Source organism: Odocoileus virginianus, chromosome 4, assembly GCF_023699985.2.
Source record: "Odocoileus virginianus isolate 20LAN1187 ecotype Illinois chromosome 4, Ovbor_1.2, whole genome shotgun sequence".
Lineage (NCBI taxonomy): Eukaryota > Metazoa > Chordata > Mammalia > Artiodactyla > Cervidae > Odocoileus > Odocoileus virginianus.
In genome coordinates, this window is record NC_069677.1 from 9,608,071 (window position 1) to 9,622,716 (window position 14,646).

General features: G+C 41.0%; 1 protein-coding gene across 3 annotated transcripts in view; it reads left to right on the forward strand.

The window, feature by feature from the left end:
• DTX3L (deltex E3 ubiquitin ligase 3L) overlaps window positions 1–7,401 on the forward strand; it is a 50,692-nt gene extending 43,291 nt beyond the window's left edge. For all 3 annotated transcript variants that reach the window (XM_020912763.2, XM_020912761.2, XM_070466061.1), the window contains 3 exons: window positions 2,208–3,743; window positions 4,166–4,383; window positions 5,245–7,401. In XM_020912763.2, coding sequence (XP_020768422.2) covers window positions 2,208–3,743; window positions 4,166–4,383; window positions 5,245–5,314 — 1,824 coding nt within the window. In that variant the 3' untranslated portion in view covers window positions 5,315–7,401. The remainder of the gene's footprint in view (window positions 1–2,207; window positions 3,744–4,165; window positions 4,384–5,244) is intronic.
• The last annotated feature ends 7,245 nt before the right edge of the window (window positions 7,402–14,646 follow it).

Below are 14,646 nucleotides of genomic sequence, written 5' to 3' on the forward strand. Positions count from 1 at the left end.
GGTTTATTATGGGCCTGGCACTGTTGTAGACACTCGGAGACAGCTGGGCTTAGTGACTCAGTGGTACCCTACTGTTTGTGACCCTATGGATTGTAGTCTGCCAGGCTCCTCTGTCTGTGGGGATTCTCCAGGCAAGAATACTGGAGTGGCTGGCCATGCCCTCCTCCAGGGGATCTTCCCAACCCAGGGATCGAACCCAGGTGTCCTACACTGCAGATAGATTCTGTACCATCTGAGCCACCAGGGAAGCTCAGAGGTACACAGAGGTGAACACAACAGACAGGTCCCTGCTGGGGATGGAGAAGTACATAGACAATAAGCAAGTAAGCAAAATAACTAAAGTCATTTCAGAGAGTGATATGTGCTAAGAAGAAAATATAATGGGGTTTTGCCTTAGAGAGTGACAGGGCTGGGGCAAGGAAAGAGAAGGAGTTTGTGTTATTTCTGGCCAGAAGCCACTGAGGAGATGACATTTGGCTTGAGAATTGAATGATGAGAAGGGACCAACCATGCGGAGACATTTGACAAATCAGAGTCAACTGCCTGCTATGTGCCAGGCACTATCACAGGAGCCCAAGGTACAGCCAGGAACAAGCAGACCCTGCCCTCAGGGACCTTACATTCTAGGGAACCAGACAATAATAGTAATCATATAGATAGGGAATAAAATATCTGCCAGTAAGCAGAATTTGTTGTTGTTTAGTCATTCAGTCATGTTCGACTCTTTGCAACCCCATGGACTGTACCCTGCCAGGCTCCTCTGTCCATGGGATTTTCCCAGCAAGAATACTGGAGTGGGTTGCCATGCCCTCCTCCAGGGGATCTTCCCGACCCAGGGATTGAACCTGCATCTCCTGCATTGGCAGGCGGATTCTTTACCACTGAGCCTCCAGGGAAGCCCGTAAAGCAGGATAAATGATAGTAAAGGACTACTATTTTAAATAGGATATCGGGAAAAAAACCTCTCAAATGAGGTGACTTCTGAGTAGACACACGAATAAAGTAAGGGAGCTAGCTAAGTGAATTTCTAGGGGAAAAAGATTCTAGGCAGAGGGAAAATAACAGGTGTAAAGCTGACACAGCCACCCCCACTCCCAACATACCCAGACACACCTCCCGAGCCCAGAAGCTTCAAGGAGGGAGACGGGTGTGGCTAGAGGGCAGAGGGCAAGAGGGTGAGAGAGGGCCTTGAAAGAGGCAGCAGAAGTCTGGTCTCTGCGGGGTGAAGGTCAGGACTGAGGATTTCAAGTTAGATATCAGGAGAATCCTTAGGCAGTTTTGAGCAGGGGGGTAGAGTGAGCTGATTGACATTTCTAAAGGATCCCTCTGGCTGCAGTGTGGAGGACTGAATCTAGGAAAATGCAGAGGTGGAAGGTCAGAGTCCAATTAGGAGGGGCTGCAGTGAGCCAGGTGCCAGAAGACATTGGCTTGGACTCTGGGTGGTCCTGATGGAGGTGTGAGAAGTAGCTGGATTCAGGAAACATTTTGAAGGAAGATCTAGAGGAAAAGTGTTACATGCAGAGGGAACAGCTTATGCGAAGACTTTGAGGGAGAACAAAACATTAGAAATCTTGCTTTTATATTATGTTCAATTTGCCACTGTCCTTTTTTTTTTTTTTTTTTTTTGCCTAATCTGGGGTTTCTCTCATATTTGAGTTTCTAAAGGCCATGGTTTAGAGGGACTAGCAACATTACACGCAGTTAGGGGGTTAGTTTTTTTTTTTTTAAAGAAGGAGCATAGGAGAGAAAAAACAATAATAGGAAAAAACTTCATCCTCACATGTATGGCCCCCTCCCAGACTCACACCCTTTAGTCAGAAGCATAGCAATTTACCCAGAAAATGAAATGCCTAGCCTCCACCTGACTCACCAAGGTCAAACCAACAGTGGCAGCTCTAGAATCCAGACATTTTGTCCTTGGAATTTTTAAAAATGTTAATGCCCAGATGCTACATTTACATCACAATCTCTGAAGATGGGCCTGGGCCTCAGCTTTTTTTTCTCCCTGGGCGATTCCAGTGTGCAAACAGGACTGGCTATTTTATCAGGGCAGGGGTGCCTCTGGGCTGCAGTACATTGCCTGCTCTGCAGAAAGGAATTGAAAGAAGTTGTCATGGTTATGTCTCTCATCTCTAGACATTCTCCTGAGAGGAGAACATAGACCTGGATGTTTAATATATTTTATTTGTTCCCTTTTAAAATTTCAGATCTTTCTTACTGTCACGGCGGAACTGAACTGCCAACTGTTCTCTAAAGAGCAAAGGGACCGCATCGCTGTTCTCTACCCCAATGTCAAACTAGTGAAGGGCCATGATGGAACTGAGAAAGTCTGTGGTAACTTCAAAGATATTGAAAAAATACATGGGTTCTTAAGTGACCAGCTCCTGGAAAGGGAGCAGAAACATGAATCTTCCCCTTTGACATCAGAGAGGGAGCCACTCAGTCAGCAGGACAGGAACAGCTGTGTTTCTCCCTTCGAACCAGAAAGCAGGTCAGAAGAAAAAGGCAGCCGTTTTGAAGTTCCCTTGGCTTTCTTTGAATACTTCACACACTCCTGCCCTGATAAAATAGCCTCCATAGAGAAAAGATTTGGTACAAAAATAAAAAGTCAGACGAGTTCTCCGAATATGGTCTATTTAGACTTCACCTCCAGTCAATCAGGTAACCTCGAAGCAGCTCGCAAGGATTTTGTCGAAGAATTTCAGAAGCGTGTAGAGACTCTGACGCAGGAACGTGTTGTGCTAGCAGACAGTAAGCAGGCAACCAAAATCAAAGAGGTGTTAAATCACCAGTTTGCAAAGCTCCTCATAAAGGAGAAAGGAGGAGAATTAACTCTCCTTGGGACCTCAGATGACATTTCAGCTGCCAAACATTTTCTTGCCTCAAAAAACTTTAAAAGTCTTGTCAAGCCACCTGTGAAAATATTGACTCCTAAGGATATGATGAAGGGAATTGAGGTTGATACCGCTCACTATAAGCTTTTAGAAGCAGAATTATCCCAGGAGATATCAAAGATAGAAAAAAAGTATGACACTCAAAGTAACATTTTGGGGATAAATCAGAAAACCTGCATTCGATTTGAACCCAAAACCAAGGAATTAGATCTATCCATGCATGCTTATTCAAGTTTCATCGACACCTATCAACATGTCTCTTGTCAGATTATGAGAGAAGTTCTTTCACTGAAACTTTTGGGCAAGGAGAGAAAACACTTACATGGGACAAAGTTTTCTGATGATTTTAGAAAAAGGCATCCAGATATACACTTTGTGCTAAATCGAGAGTCAATGACTTTGATTGGGTTGCCGAATCATCTTACAAAGGCAAAACAGTATCTCTTAAACAGATGGGGGGTGTCTCCATCAGCTACAGAGAAATGGAATAAAACACTCATGGATACTGATAGTCATAATTCAAAAACAGCTTCACCAACATTGCAGCACCCCGCCAGTTCTGAGGTGTCAGAAGTGAATGAGGAACAGGACACATGTGCCATCTGTTTGAACACCATTAGTAACAAACAAGTGCTCTCAGAGTGCAAGCATGAATTCTGCAGCCATTGTATCAGAGAAGCCTTCTCATATAAGCCAGTCTGTCCTGTGTGCCAGACTTCCTATGGTGTCCAGAAAGGGAATCAGCCAGATGGAAGAATGAGCACCGAGGTTCTAAGAAACTCACTTCCAGGTTATGAATCCTGTGACACCATTATGATTACTTATACTATTGAAGGAGGCATACAAACAGTAAGTGTTTCTGAGTTCCATGTATTTCTTTTCAGTAAACTGAGATTATCAGAGCAACAAGGACTGTTCTATTACCAATTGGCAGTAGATTTCCCAGATAGTTATCTACATGGTCATATGAAAGGATTTTAAATGCTTATAAAGTTCACTTTGTAAGTAGTAAAAAGTACTTTGTTTACTTATAACAGATATCTTGTCTATTAAGGCAGAGAAGGGGTGGGTGGTGATTGTGCACTGGAAAGAAGATTGTATTCCCAGCATGAATTTGGGGAAAGAGAAGAAATATGAATTATTTGGGGAGTATGAGCAGATCTTCAGTGCTTTTGTTTTTTGTTTGCTCTATCTGCATATGAACATATCTACACATGTAGTAAAATTTAGACACGGATGTTTTCATGTGACATTTTCTTGCCTTCATACAGAAAGAGCACCCAAACCCAGGGAAGAGATTTTCTGGAATACAGCGAACTGCATACTTGCCTGATAACAGGGAAGGAAACGAGGTTTTGGATCTGCTTCGTAGGGCCTTTGACCAAAAACTGATTTTCACAGTAGGGGAGTCTCGAACATTAGGAATCCCAGATGTCGTTACATGGAATGATATCCACCACAAAACGTCCTGCACTGGGGGACCACAAAGGTGAGAACCTTTTGAAACAGAATGGCTGCTAAATAGAATTTAGAGATCATAAAACATGGCAATTTGAAGATGTGACTGTAAGGAGACAGTTTATATCAATGAGACTGGATGCAGTATTTGAACAGATGCTAATCAGGGATGATAATCTCAAAGACAGACTGGTTCCCATGACCTTCTGCCTTCCAACCACAAAGTATCATGCAGTTCATAAATTTTGCATCAAAGGGCAGTGGATCTTCAGAATGCAAGATAAATGGTATCTAAGGTGATTTAATTTGGTATAATTTTAATACCCTTCACATCTATTTAAAGGGTAGATCCTAGGAATGTCACTTTGCCTTCTTTTAAGATCACCCTTTCTTCTACCCTCCTCTCCCATAAGTCCAGTAAAGATCCTAAATTCACTTGACTAGTAGAACTCTAGAAAAGTCTTAGTTAATGGTGATGGAAGTTGTATCATGGGCGATCCAATTGCTCTTTATGAAATTCAGATAGAATACCTCAGACCCTTAGTATTCAAAAGGGAATATATCCTAAGACTTAATTTCCCAAATTTGAAAATCTTCCTATAGCAAAATGATTACCCTCCATAGAAATACAGTATATTATAACTTTATGAGAATCATTGCTTAACCATGAGCTGAAATTGAAGTCTTGTTAGAAGGCAGATCCTGGGCAGATAGCTAGACCTATTCACCAGCTAAATGATTCACCTCAGCACACTTAGAATTGATTGTCCGTCATCAGCCTTCAGGATGGTTTGTAAATATCTGCAATTCTGAATGTTAATGCCAAGGACCTACTGTACAAATTTTTTAAAAAACATCTGTGGTGAAGCTAAGGGCATCTTTTCTTCTGCAGGTATGGTTACCCTGATCCTAACTATCTGAAACGTGTCAAACAAGAGCTTAAAGATAAAGGAATTGAGTAAAAAGACTGTATTAAAAGGATGTCTCGAGCCAAGCTTCCAAAAGGCGCAGTTGAAGAAGTAGAGTAAATTCTAATCTAAATCCTTGTGTAAAAACACCTTAAAATTTTTTTCATCTCAAGAAGTATATGCAAGGTTTTCATTTCTGGAGTGTTATATTTTATGGACAAAAAAAGCCCCAGAGATCTTTGTAATTTCGCTGCAGAGGTATTGCACCTCATTCGCATGTCATCATTGTTGGGGTTACAGGGGTGGAGTGCTGTGAATTTGAAATCACCTTCTGTGTTGTTCAGTTGAAGTACTCAGTGCCAATTGATCCTCCTTTTATTGCTCTCTCTGCGTTAGTCCTTTAGTTTGGTTTGTTTGCCCTTTAAACTCTATCCTAAAAGTAAAATCCTAATCTGAATGGAGGCAGGGGAGGGGAGGAAGGCTTTGGTTGTGAAAAATTAGGAACCACATTCCTTTCCCTATCCCATGGCCAGAAAGGTGGCAAGGACAGAAATTGAGCAACCTTTGGTAATAAATGAAATCTCTCTCTTTAAGTTGCTCAGTCATGTCCACCTCTTTGCAACCCCATGGACTATAGCCCACCAGGCTCCTCTGTCATGGGATTTTCCAGGCAAGAATACTGGAGTGGGTTGCCATTTCCTTCTCCAAGGGATCTTCCTGACCCAGGGATCAAGCCTGGATCTCATGCACTGCAGACAGATTTACTCTCTGAGACACCAGGGTTTGGGACACTGAACCTGGTGTATAGTTGATGCTTAATAAATTTTTGCTGCCTGACTCAAGTTGCTAATAACCCAGCAGAGAAATATATATTCCCTAAATCTTTGGCAGAGCTCTTGGAAGCCATTGGCTTTGGAAGCCATTTCTGGAGTCTTCACCATTTATTGCGGAAAATGAGTTTGTTACTCCAGAACTCATGGCCTCTGAACTCTGACTGGCCAAACTTTGTCCTTGCTCCCTGCTGATCCTTCTAATCTGCCGAATTGTGTGCACTTTCCCTGCCATAGTAATGCTACACATCTCTGAACATTTTTTCTCTCTGGATATTATTGTACTTTTATGCATACCCCACTTCGAGTTTTAAATAGATAAATCACAAAAATGTCCGTAGTCTATCACTTTCTAGTAACTGTAGCCCCCACAGCACCTTCTCCTTCCTTTTGCTAAGTCCCACCATGTCACGCTTTCTCCCTTAAATTATTTCTTCCTTATAATGACTGCACAGAGAAAAGACTCGAGTTGTGCCTACTGTAAGGAATGTCAATATGTCAAAATTTACTTCTAAGTGGTTTTCCAACTCACGAGAAAGTTTTAATAGCAAACTATGTCGTTATCCATGTTCCAGTCTTTTTCCATAAATGATGAATGAGATGCTGTTTTCTTAAAAATACATGCATACAAATTTTTTTGTCAGACAGTAATAGTTGATATTGTGTATTTATTTTGTCCCCTTTATAAGAGCTTTGTATCTGAGCGATTGATACTATTAGTATCCCCATCTTATAACTGAGAAAGCTGATGCGCAGAGAGGGTAAGTACCTTGACAAAGGTCCCATAATAAGTATTGGTGCTGGAGTTTGAAGGACTTAGGGTGACTCCAAGGCTTTTGTCCCAGAGTTGTACTGTCTCCTACAGGGGTCTTCTCCTCCATGGAGCAGGCTGAGGAGTTCCCATTATTCTGAGCTTCTCTCAGAAACAGATTCCTGCACAGTACTCAGAGTAGATTTCCTCTGAGAAAGTCCTATTTGAAAAATTTAAAACCCCAGAATTTTTTTCTTTGTTCAGAGAGTTGAGGAAATTTAAGGTAAATGATACATATATTTTTTTCAAATCAGATTAGACATTTAGTTTTTGGTGATTCATTAAAATCTTAGAGTTATAATTAGTTGCTTTGTGTCTATGGATATTTTAGCTTCAAAAAAGATGAGTTTGGTTCCTGCTAAGGTCTGGATCCTTGATTGCAACGTGTGTGCAAGTTTCATAGTGTGAGTGGTTGTCGAGCCTTTGGATTACTGCTTTTGCTCTGTGGAAGGTATTATTATCAATATCTGCTATAAATAAAGTTATTTCCATTTTAGGAACATATTGTCTGTATTCTTTTCCATTTCCTTTTTCTTTTTCCTAAGGTTGAGATTTTGGGTGTTTCCTGAAATACATGCAGTGTGCAGCGTACCGCTTGGGCAGATGTCTTTGCTTGGTTTTATGTATGTGTGCTCAGTCGCTTCAGTCACGTTCAACTCTTTGTGACCTGTGGATTGTAGCCTGCCTGGCTCCTCTGTCCATGGGATTCTCCAGGCAATACTGGAGTGGGTTGCCATGGCTTCCGCCAGGGGATCTTCACGGGGACCCAGGAATTGAGCCCCTATCTCCTGTGTCTCCTGCACTGTAGGCAGTTTCTTTACCCACTGAGCCACCTGGGAAGCCCAGTTTTGTGTGTAGCTGTTGCTACATAGTATCACGACAGACTTAACTACTACTGACTTCACTGCTGCCATGTTCAGCTGTAAAAATCACATTTCTTATTATTTTTCCTCCTTAACACATAGATTACTACAAAAGTAAAAGTAGGCTGCAGGTTTCACGTCTTCTCTCCTAAGAAAGCATACATAGTAACCTATTAGAGTACACTTGTCCCTCCTTGCTCCAAAAGTTTTTGTTTCACCTTTCCAGCATTAGAACTGGATTACCCAGATGGCTCACTGCTGCTGCTGCTGCTGCTAAGTCGCTTCAGTTGTGTCTGACTCTGCGTGACCCCATAGACGGAAGCCCATCAGGCTGCCCCGTCCCTGGGATTCTCCAGGCAAGAACACTGGAGTGGGTTGCCATTTCTTCTCCAGTGCATGAAAATGAAAAGTGAAAGTGAAGTTACTCAGTCGTGTCTGACTCTTAGCGACCCCATGGACTGCAGCCTACCAGGCTCCTCCCTCCATGGGATTTTCCAGGCAAGAGTACTGGAGTGGGGTGCCATTGCCTTCTCTGAGATGGCTCACTAGGCATTGACAAATCAGGTCACCTTTGTCTCCAAATTAAAAAAAAAGAATTATGAATAATATTGAGATATTTGATGTTTCCCTAAAGATAGTTTCTGCACCCTATTTCAGTATGTGGGATTTTCCCCTAAGCAATCCAACACCAGCTGAGTGTCCTTCAATTCAACACAAATCTGACACTATCCATCTGGAGATAGCATCAGATTCCACAGGTAAGGACTCAGTCTCCCAAGACTGTCCTCCATTTCAGGTGCCAATTACAAGTCTAGATTGTTCCTGTGCTTCTGACTAAATGGCTACAAAATCAGAGGTTCCCACAACCCCCTCCTTAGGCTCAATTAATTTGCTAGAGCAGCTCACTGAAGTCAGGAATCCAGGTTACTCACTAGATTACCATCTACTATAAAATGATATAACTCAGAAACAGCCAGATGGAAGAAATTTTGTTGTTCAGTTGCTCAGTCATGTCCAATTCTTTGCGACCCCAAGGACTGCAGCCCTCCAGGGTCCTCTGTCCTTCACCATCTCCTAGAGTTTGTTCAAACTTATGTCCATTGTGTGGGTGATGGAAGAGATGCATAGGGGGAAAGGTCATGGAACTTCCATGCCCTCTCTAGGTGGACCACAAAACTGAGCAGAACACCGTAGGGTCCTCTTGGGTACAAAAGCCTTCCCATGTCCCCTATTTCTTGTTTGTAGGGACAACATTTCAGCCTCCCAGATCTTCCCTGTGTTCCTAAGGGAAGGTTCAAACAGTTGCTAATTAGAGTGAGAGAATGCAGAAACAAAGGAAAAGAGGTCAAGAAACAGTTGTGCAGTGACGGTCAGGGTCCTGGTTCCTCCTCAAGGGATACACATAAGAATCTGATGCATACCTCTATCCACAAAGTAATCAATAAACAATCTATAATAGGAATAGAAAAGAGTTTTATTTGAGCCAAACCGTGGAATATAGGCCAGAATACAACCCCTCAGATAACACTGAGACTTGCTCAGGAGAAGCATGGTTTTCAGGACATAAATTTAAAACGGTATCTCTCCTCTGTCTACCAGGAAGAACAAAGCTTAATCACTGGAAACAACTTTAGACCCATAGCAGCCTAGAGATAGCACTGGAAAAGTCCGCACAACAAATTCTACTAACTGGTCTTTGTCTACCACTAGTTTCCCCATGCATTTGCCTTCCCACGGACTCAATGTCCTTTTCCTTTGACTTATCACTCCTTACCACTCCTCTAAAAATTTATTGTTCCTCTGCTAAGATGCTGTATAAGCTCAAGTTCTAACCAAATCTTTGAAATTCTCATCTCTAGGTACTCCCATGTGTTACGTGTGTGATGCACATGTTAGTAAACTTCTGTTTGCTTTTCTCTTGTTAATCTGTAGTTCATCAGTCCTATTTACAGGGCTCTAGGCAGAGAACCTCAGATGGGTAGAGGAAGAGATTTTTCCTCCCCTAATAGAAGTATGTCAAATAAGTAAATTTTAAAGGTGTTAGCTAAAGCTCCTGTGCGTACTTGTATGTTTAGTCGCTCAGTCATGTCCGACTCTTTGTGACCCCATAGCTCCTCGGTCCATAGGATTCTCCAGGCAAGAATACTGGAGTGGGCTGCCATTCCCTTCTCCAGAGGATCTCCCTGACCTCAGGATCAAACTCAGGTCTCCTGCATTGCAGGTAGATTCTTTACCATCTGAGCCACCAGGGAAGTCCAAAGCTCCTACAGTATATATACAAATGTACATAATAGGCATATATCTGTGTGTGTGTATGTATACAATATAAATACATGGTATATAAATGTATCAAGACAAGCAAATTTAACATTGTACACCTTAAACTTACATGATGTTGTTGGTCAATTATATCTCAATTTAAATTTGTTTGTTTGTTTTAAAATATAAGAAGAAGGGGGACTTCCCTGGCAATCCAGTGGTTAAGAATCTGTGTTTTCAAGGCAAATTTGATTGGGTAGTCAATTTGGGTTTGATTGAGTAACAGACCCCCCGTGCTGCATGGCACAGCCAAAAATAAATAAATAAAATATAAGAAAAAACAAAACGTTTAAGGGGAAATGAACTTTTTTTCAAGTGAGATGAATTAGCCAGTGACAGCCAGCGCTCATACCTAAAGCAAACAGAAAATTGAAACACAATAGAGAAATCGTTTATTTTAAGGTAAAAGAGAGCTGCTAAGTCAAGAAGAACTGGAGAGGCTGAGACTCCAGAAAGGGAGAATTTTGAAGAGGGAGGGCTGAGTGTTGCAGCCACTTCACCCAGGTGTTAGTTGCTGATTCTGGGCATGGGCCCGAGGCTGATAATTCCATGTCTCACATCCAGGGAAGACCACTGCTATGAAACAGACCAGCAGAGCTATGGGAGATCTGGGAGGTTCCTTTAGGGCATCTGTTAAATTCTGGGGATGCATGAGTCAAGAGTTCTAAAAACAGAAGCAGAAAGCCTCTGAAGCAGGACAGAGCCTTCCAAAATCTTGTGAGACAAGGATTAGAATTTTGGACTCACCAGGGAGATTTCTGCTGAAAATCCTGAAAAGACAAGAGCAAAACTGAGGTAGACTGAACCATACCAGAGCATAACGCAGTCTCAACTCAGCATAGGACATTGGATTCGGGTGACCAGCCACTGATTAGAAACAAAATGCTTCATAGAATTAATGTAATTTTGGTTTTATGTTGAAATATAAATGGGAAAGAATACCAAGGAGTATTCTAGATTCAAAGGGACTTATGAGAAGAATTTGTCCTAGCAGACATTGAAATCTATCAGCAACCAATTTGACACTCTTGGTATAAGAGAATATCAATAATGAGAATATTAAAATGACTCACACTTTCCCCAATACTCTCCAAAAAATTCCAGGTAGAATGAAAGTTAAATACTTAAAAGCCAAAACAAATGCACTCTCATGAATGTGAACAGACGAGCACTAGGGGAAATCATTTTTTGACTTTTGATGGAATAGAAATGAAAAAAAGATGGACAGGTTCATTACTCAGATAGTTATAGCTTTGATGGAATGAACATCAATAAAGCTAAGATCTTAAAAATCCAGAGAAATGGAGAAAATATTTGCACATAAAAGTTCAATAACTGAAAAGTATAAAGAGCACAAATAGATGGGCAAAAATACTAACTGCCCATCCAACAAATGATTAAAATTCAATCATACAAGAAGAAACATGATCTTAAATCATGATTTTAAAACTATGCAGCCAACTTTGTTGGTAAAATAGCTGTAAAATGCACCTACTGTGAAGTTTCATTTTGTACCTAAAAATAGAACAAGAAAAACTTCTGAAAAGTGATAAAACTCAAAGCCTGCAAGCCTTGAGGAAAGCAGATATCATGCATTAATGACAGCAATATAAAGGAAGCCAGTCTTTCTGAAGGGTAAAATGGCACTTTATTGAAAGAATCATAAATATGTTCCAGCCCCCCATCCCATTAAGTAATGGAATTTATCCTGAGGAAATAATGTTTAATAAAAAAACAAAAGTAGACATATACAATGTTTGTTTTATGATATTAAAATACCAAAAGAAGCTAAGATCCCAACAGTGCTGAAATATAGAAACTATTTGTGGTATATCAAAATAATATGTATACTCTAGTGATAAACTGAAGATATAAATATGGTGCAGGAAATAGGAGACATTTGGTTAAATCATGTGACATTAAAGGAATAATACCTAATTATGTATGTGCTGTGTGTTAAGTAACTTCAATCATGTCCAACTCTTGGTGAGCCTATGGACTGTAACCTGCCAGGCTCCTCTGTATTGGATACTGGGGTGGGTTGCCATCTCCTCCTCCAGGGGATCTTATCCACTCAAGTCTTGAACCCACATCTCCTTCATTGGCAGAGAGATTCTTTACCAGTGAGCCACCTGGGAGCCCAAATAAATGATTCTTGTCATTTTCCTTGTACGTTTTCTGGAATATGCATGGAAACAGGATCTCTTGGGCAGGATACAACACCAGCTAAGAAAGAAACAAAGGAAGCTCAATTGCTTTTCAGCTCAAAAGAAGGTTTGGTGTATTCAGTGGCTTTCAAATATGTTGGCAAGTTCTTATAAATACTCCTCCTATGAGGGAGTCGGGTCTATTTCTCCTTTTCCTGAATGTGAGATGGCTTTAGAGACTCGCTTTGACTCACTTCTAATGAATAGAATGCTGGAAAGGAGACACTGCATAACTTGAGGGCTAAGTCATAAAACATGGTACAACATTGGTCTCTCTCTTCTCTCTTTCTCTTTCCCTCCTTGTCCTTCTCTACATGCCTTAGGAGCTAAACTGCCACATTAGAAGCCCAGTGATCCTGAAGCTGCCAGGCTGGAGAGACCACGTAATGAGACCACATGTTCATGGTGATGCCAGAGAAGCCTGTTTTTTCAGTTGTCCCAGCCTAGGCACCAGAACTGTGTGAATAAAACAGCCTTTGAGATGACTCCAGCCTCACCGACAGTCTGACCACAATCATATGAGAGACCTTGATGAAGACTGTCTACCTGAGACCAGAATCTTGAGAGATGATAGTAACACATGATTGTCATTGTTTTATATCACTATATTTTGGGGAGGGTTATCAAACAGCAAAAGATAAATAGAATAACGTACTCAGCACTCACTGTGCCAAGAATTTTTAAAAGTTAGGTTCATTGCTGAATATAAAAATAGAATAATTTTTTAGTCACACTGCACAGCTTGTGGGATCTTAGTCCCCTGATCAGGGATTGAACCTGGGCACTCAGAAGTAAAAGTGCTGAGTCCTAACCTCTGGATCACCAGGTAATCCTCAAGAGAGTAACACAGATTGAAATTTATTTACATTCGTGCCTTGATTTCCCTGGTTATGTCAATTGGGGAAGATGAATATGGAAGATAGAGATTTTTTATTTATTTTAATTCAGGTGTATAACTGACTGACAGAAACAAAAAATTTACCAAACCTCTTCCACGGAACAAAGACTTCTAGAATGTAAGGCTTTTAACATACACACCTTCTTGTATGTTGACTAACTCACAAAACTGTACTTTCAGACCAATGATAATGTAATATCCAAATACCTTGAATTTGATACTGGAAGGAGGAAGGACACTGCTGATTTCTTCAGAAGGCTCTCTAGTTAGACTAAGAAAGACAATGGATTGAGCAGATGGCTCTTGTTCACAATTGCTGATCTGCCTTCATTCACTGGAATGAAAAGATGCTTCAAAATGTCATACCCAATCATGTATGTGTGTGTGTGTGTTAGTCACTCAGTTTTGTCTGACTCTTTGCGACCCCATGGACTGGTCAGGATCCTCTGTCCATGGAATTCTCCAGACAAGAATACTGGAGTGGGTTGCCATTCCCTTCGCCAGAGGAACCCCAGTCTTCTGCATTGCAGGCAGATTCTTTACCAAGCCACCAGGGAAGGAAATGGCAACCCAGTCCAGTATTCTTGTCTGGTGAATTCCATGGACAGAGGAGCCTGGCAGGCTATAGTCCATGGGGTCACAAAGAGTCAGACATGACTGGCACTACTAACGCTTACTTCTGTCTGATGGTCTACACCTGTAAATTGCAGTTCTCAATTACATGCTTTCCTTATTTAAAGCCAGAAGTAGCCATATTTACTCATAAAGTTAAGTGAATGAAAACTTTGTGGTTTATAAAGAAGACAAAGGATAGACTTTAAAGGGCTAAAATCCACTATTAGCCATTTCCATATAACTGATACAACCTTGGAGCAAGAGCTGGTAACGATTATTTCCAGTTCATTTTCTTCTTTTTCTCTTTCTCTTTCTTCTTCTTCTTTTTTTTTTTTTTGGCCACACTTTGTGGCTTGTCGGATCTTAGTTCCCTGACCATGGATCGACCCCAGGTCCAGTGGTGAAAGTACCAAGTGTCAACCACTGGACCGCCACGGTACACACTGGACCTGCCAGTGTATTTTCTAGGGAGCCCCAGAAGGAAGCCTTCAACTCACCTCTCATCACCCTCTCCCTACCTCCCCCATCAAACAAAGGATGGGATGCAGCTCAAGCAGTGCTTAGTGGGGAAATTATAACATCATAACATTAATGCTTATAATAAAAAAAAGAAGGGTCTCAAGTCAATGGTATAAATTTCTGTCTTAAGAAACTAGAAAAAGAGCCAGATTAACCTAAAACAAACCAAAGAAAGACAATAATAGAGATAAAAGAAGAAAGCAATGCAATCAAAAATATAGAAAGAGTAGAAGGAAAAAAAATCAATAAATCTGCAAGCCAGATCTTTGAAAATATCAATAAATTAATAGGCCTTTCTTTTTTACTATATAACAGCATAATTGA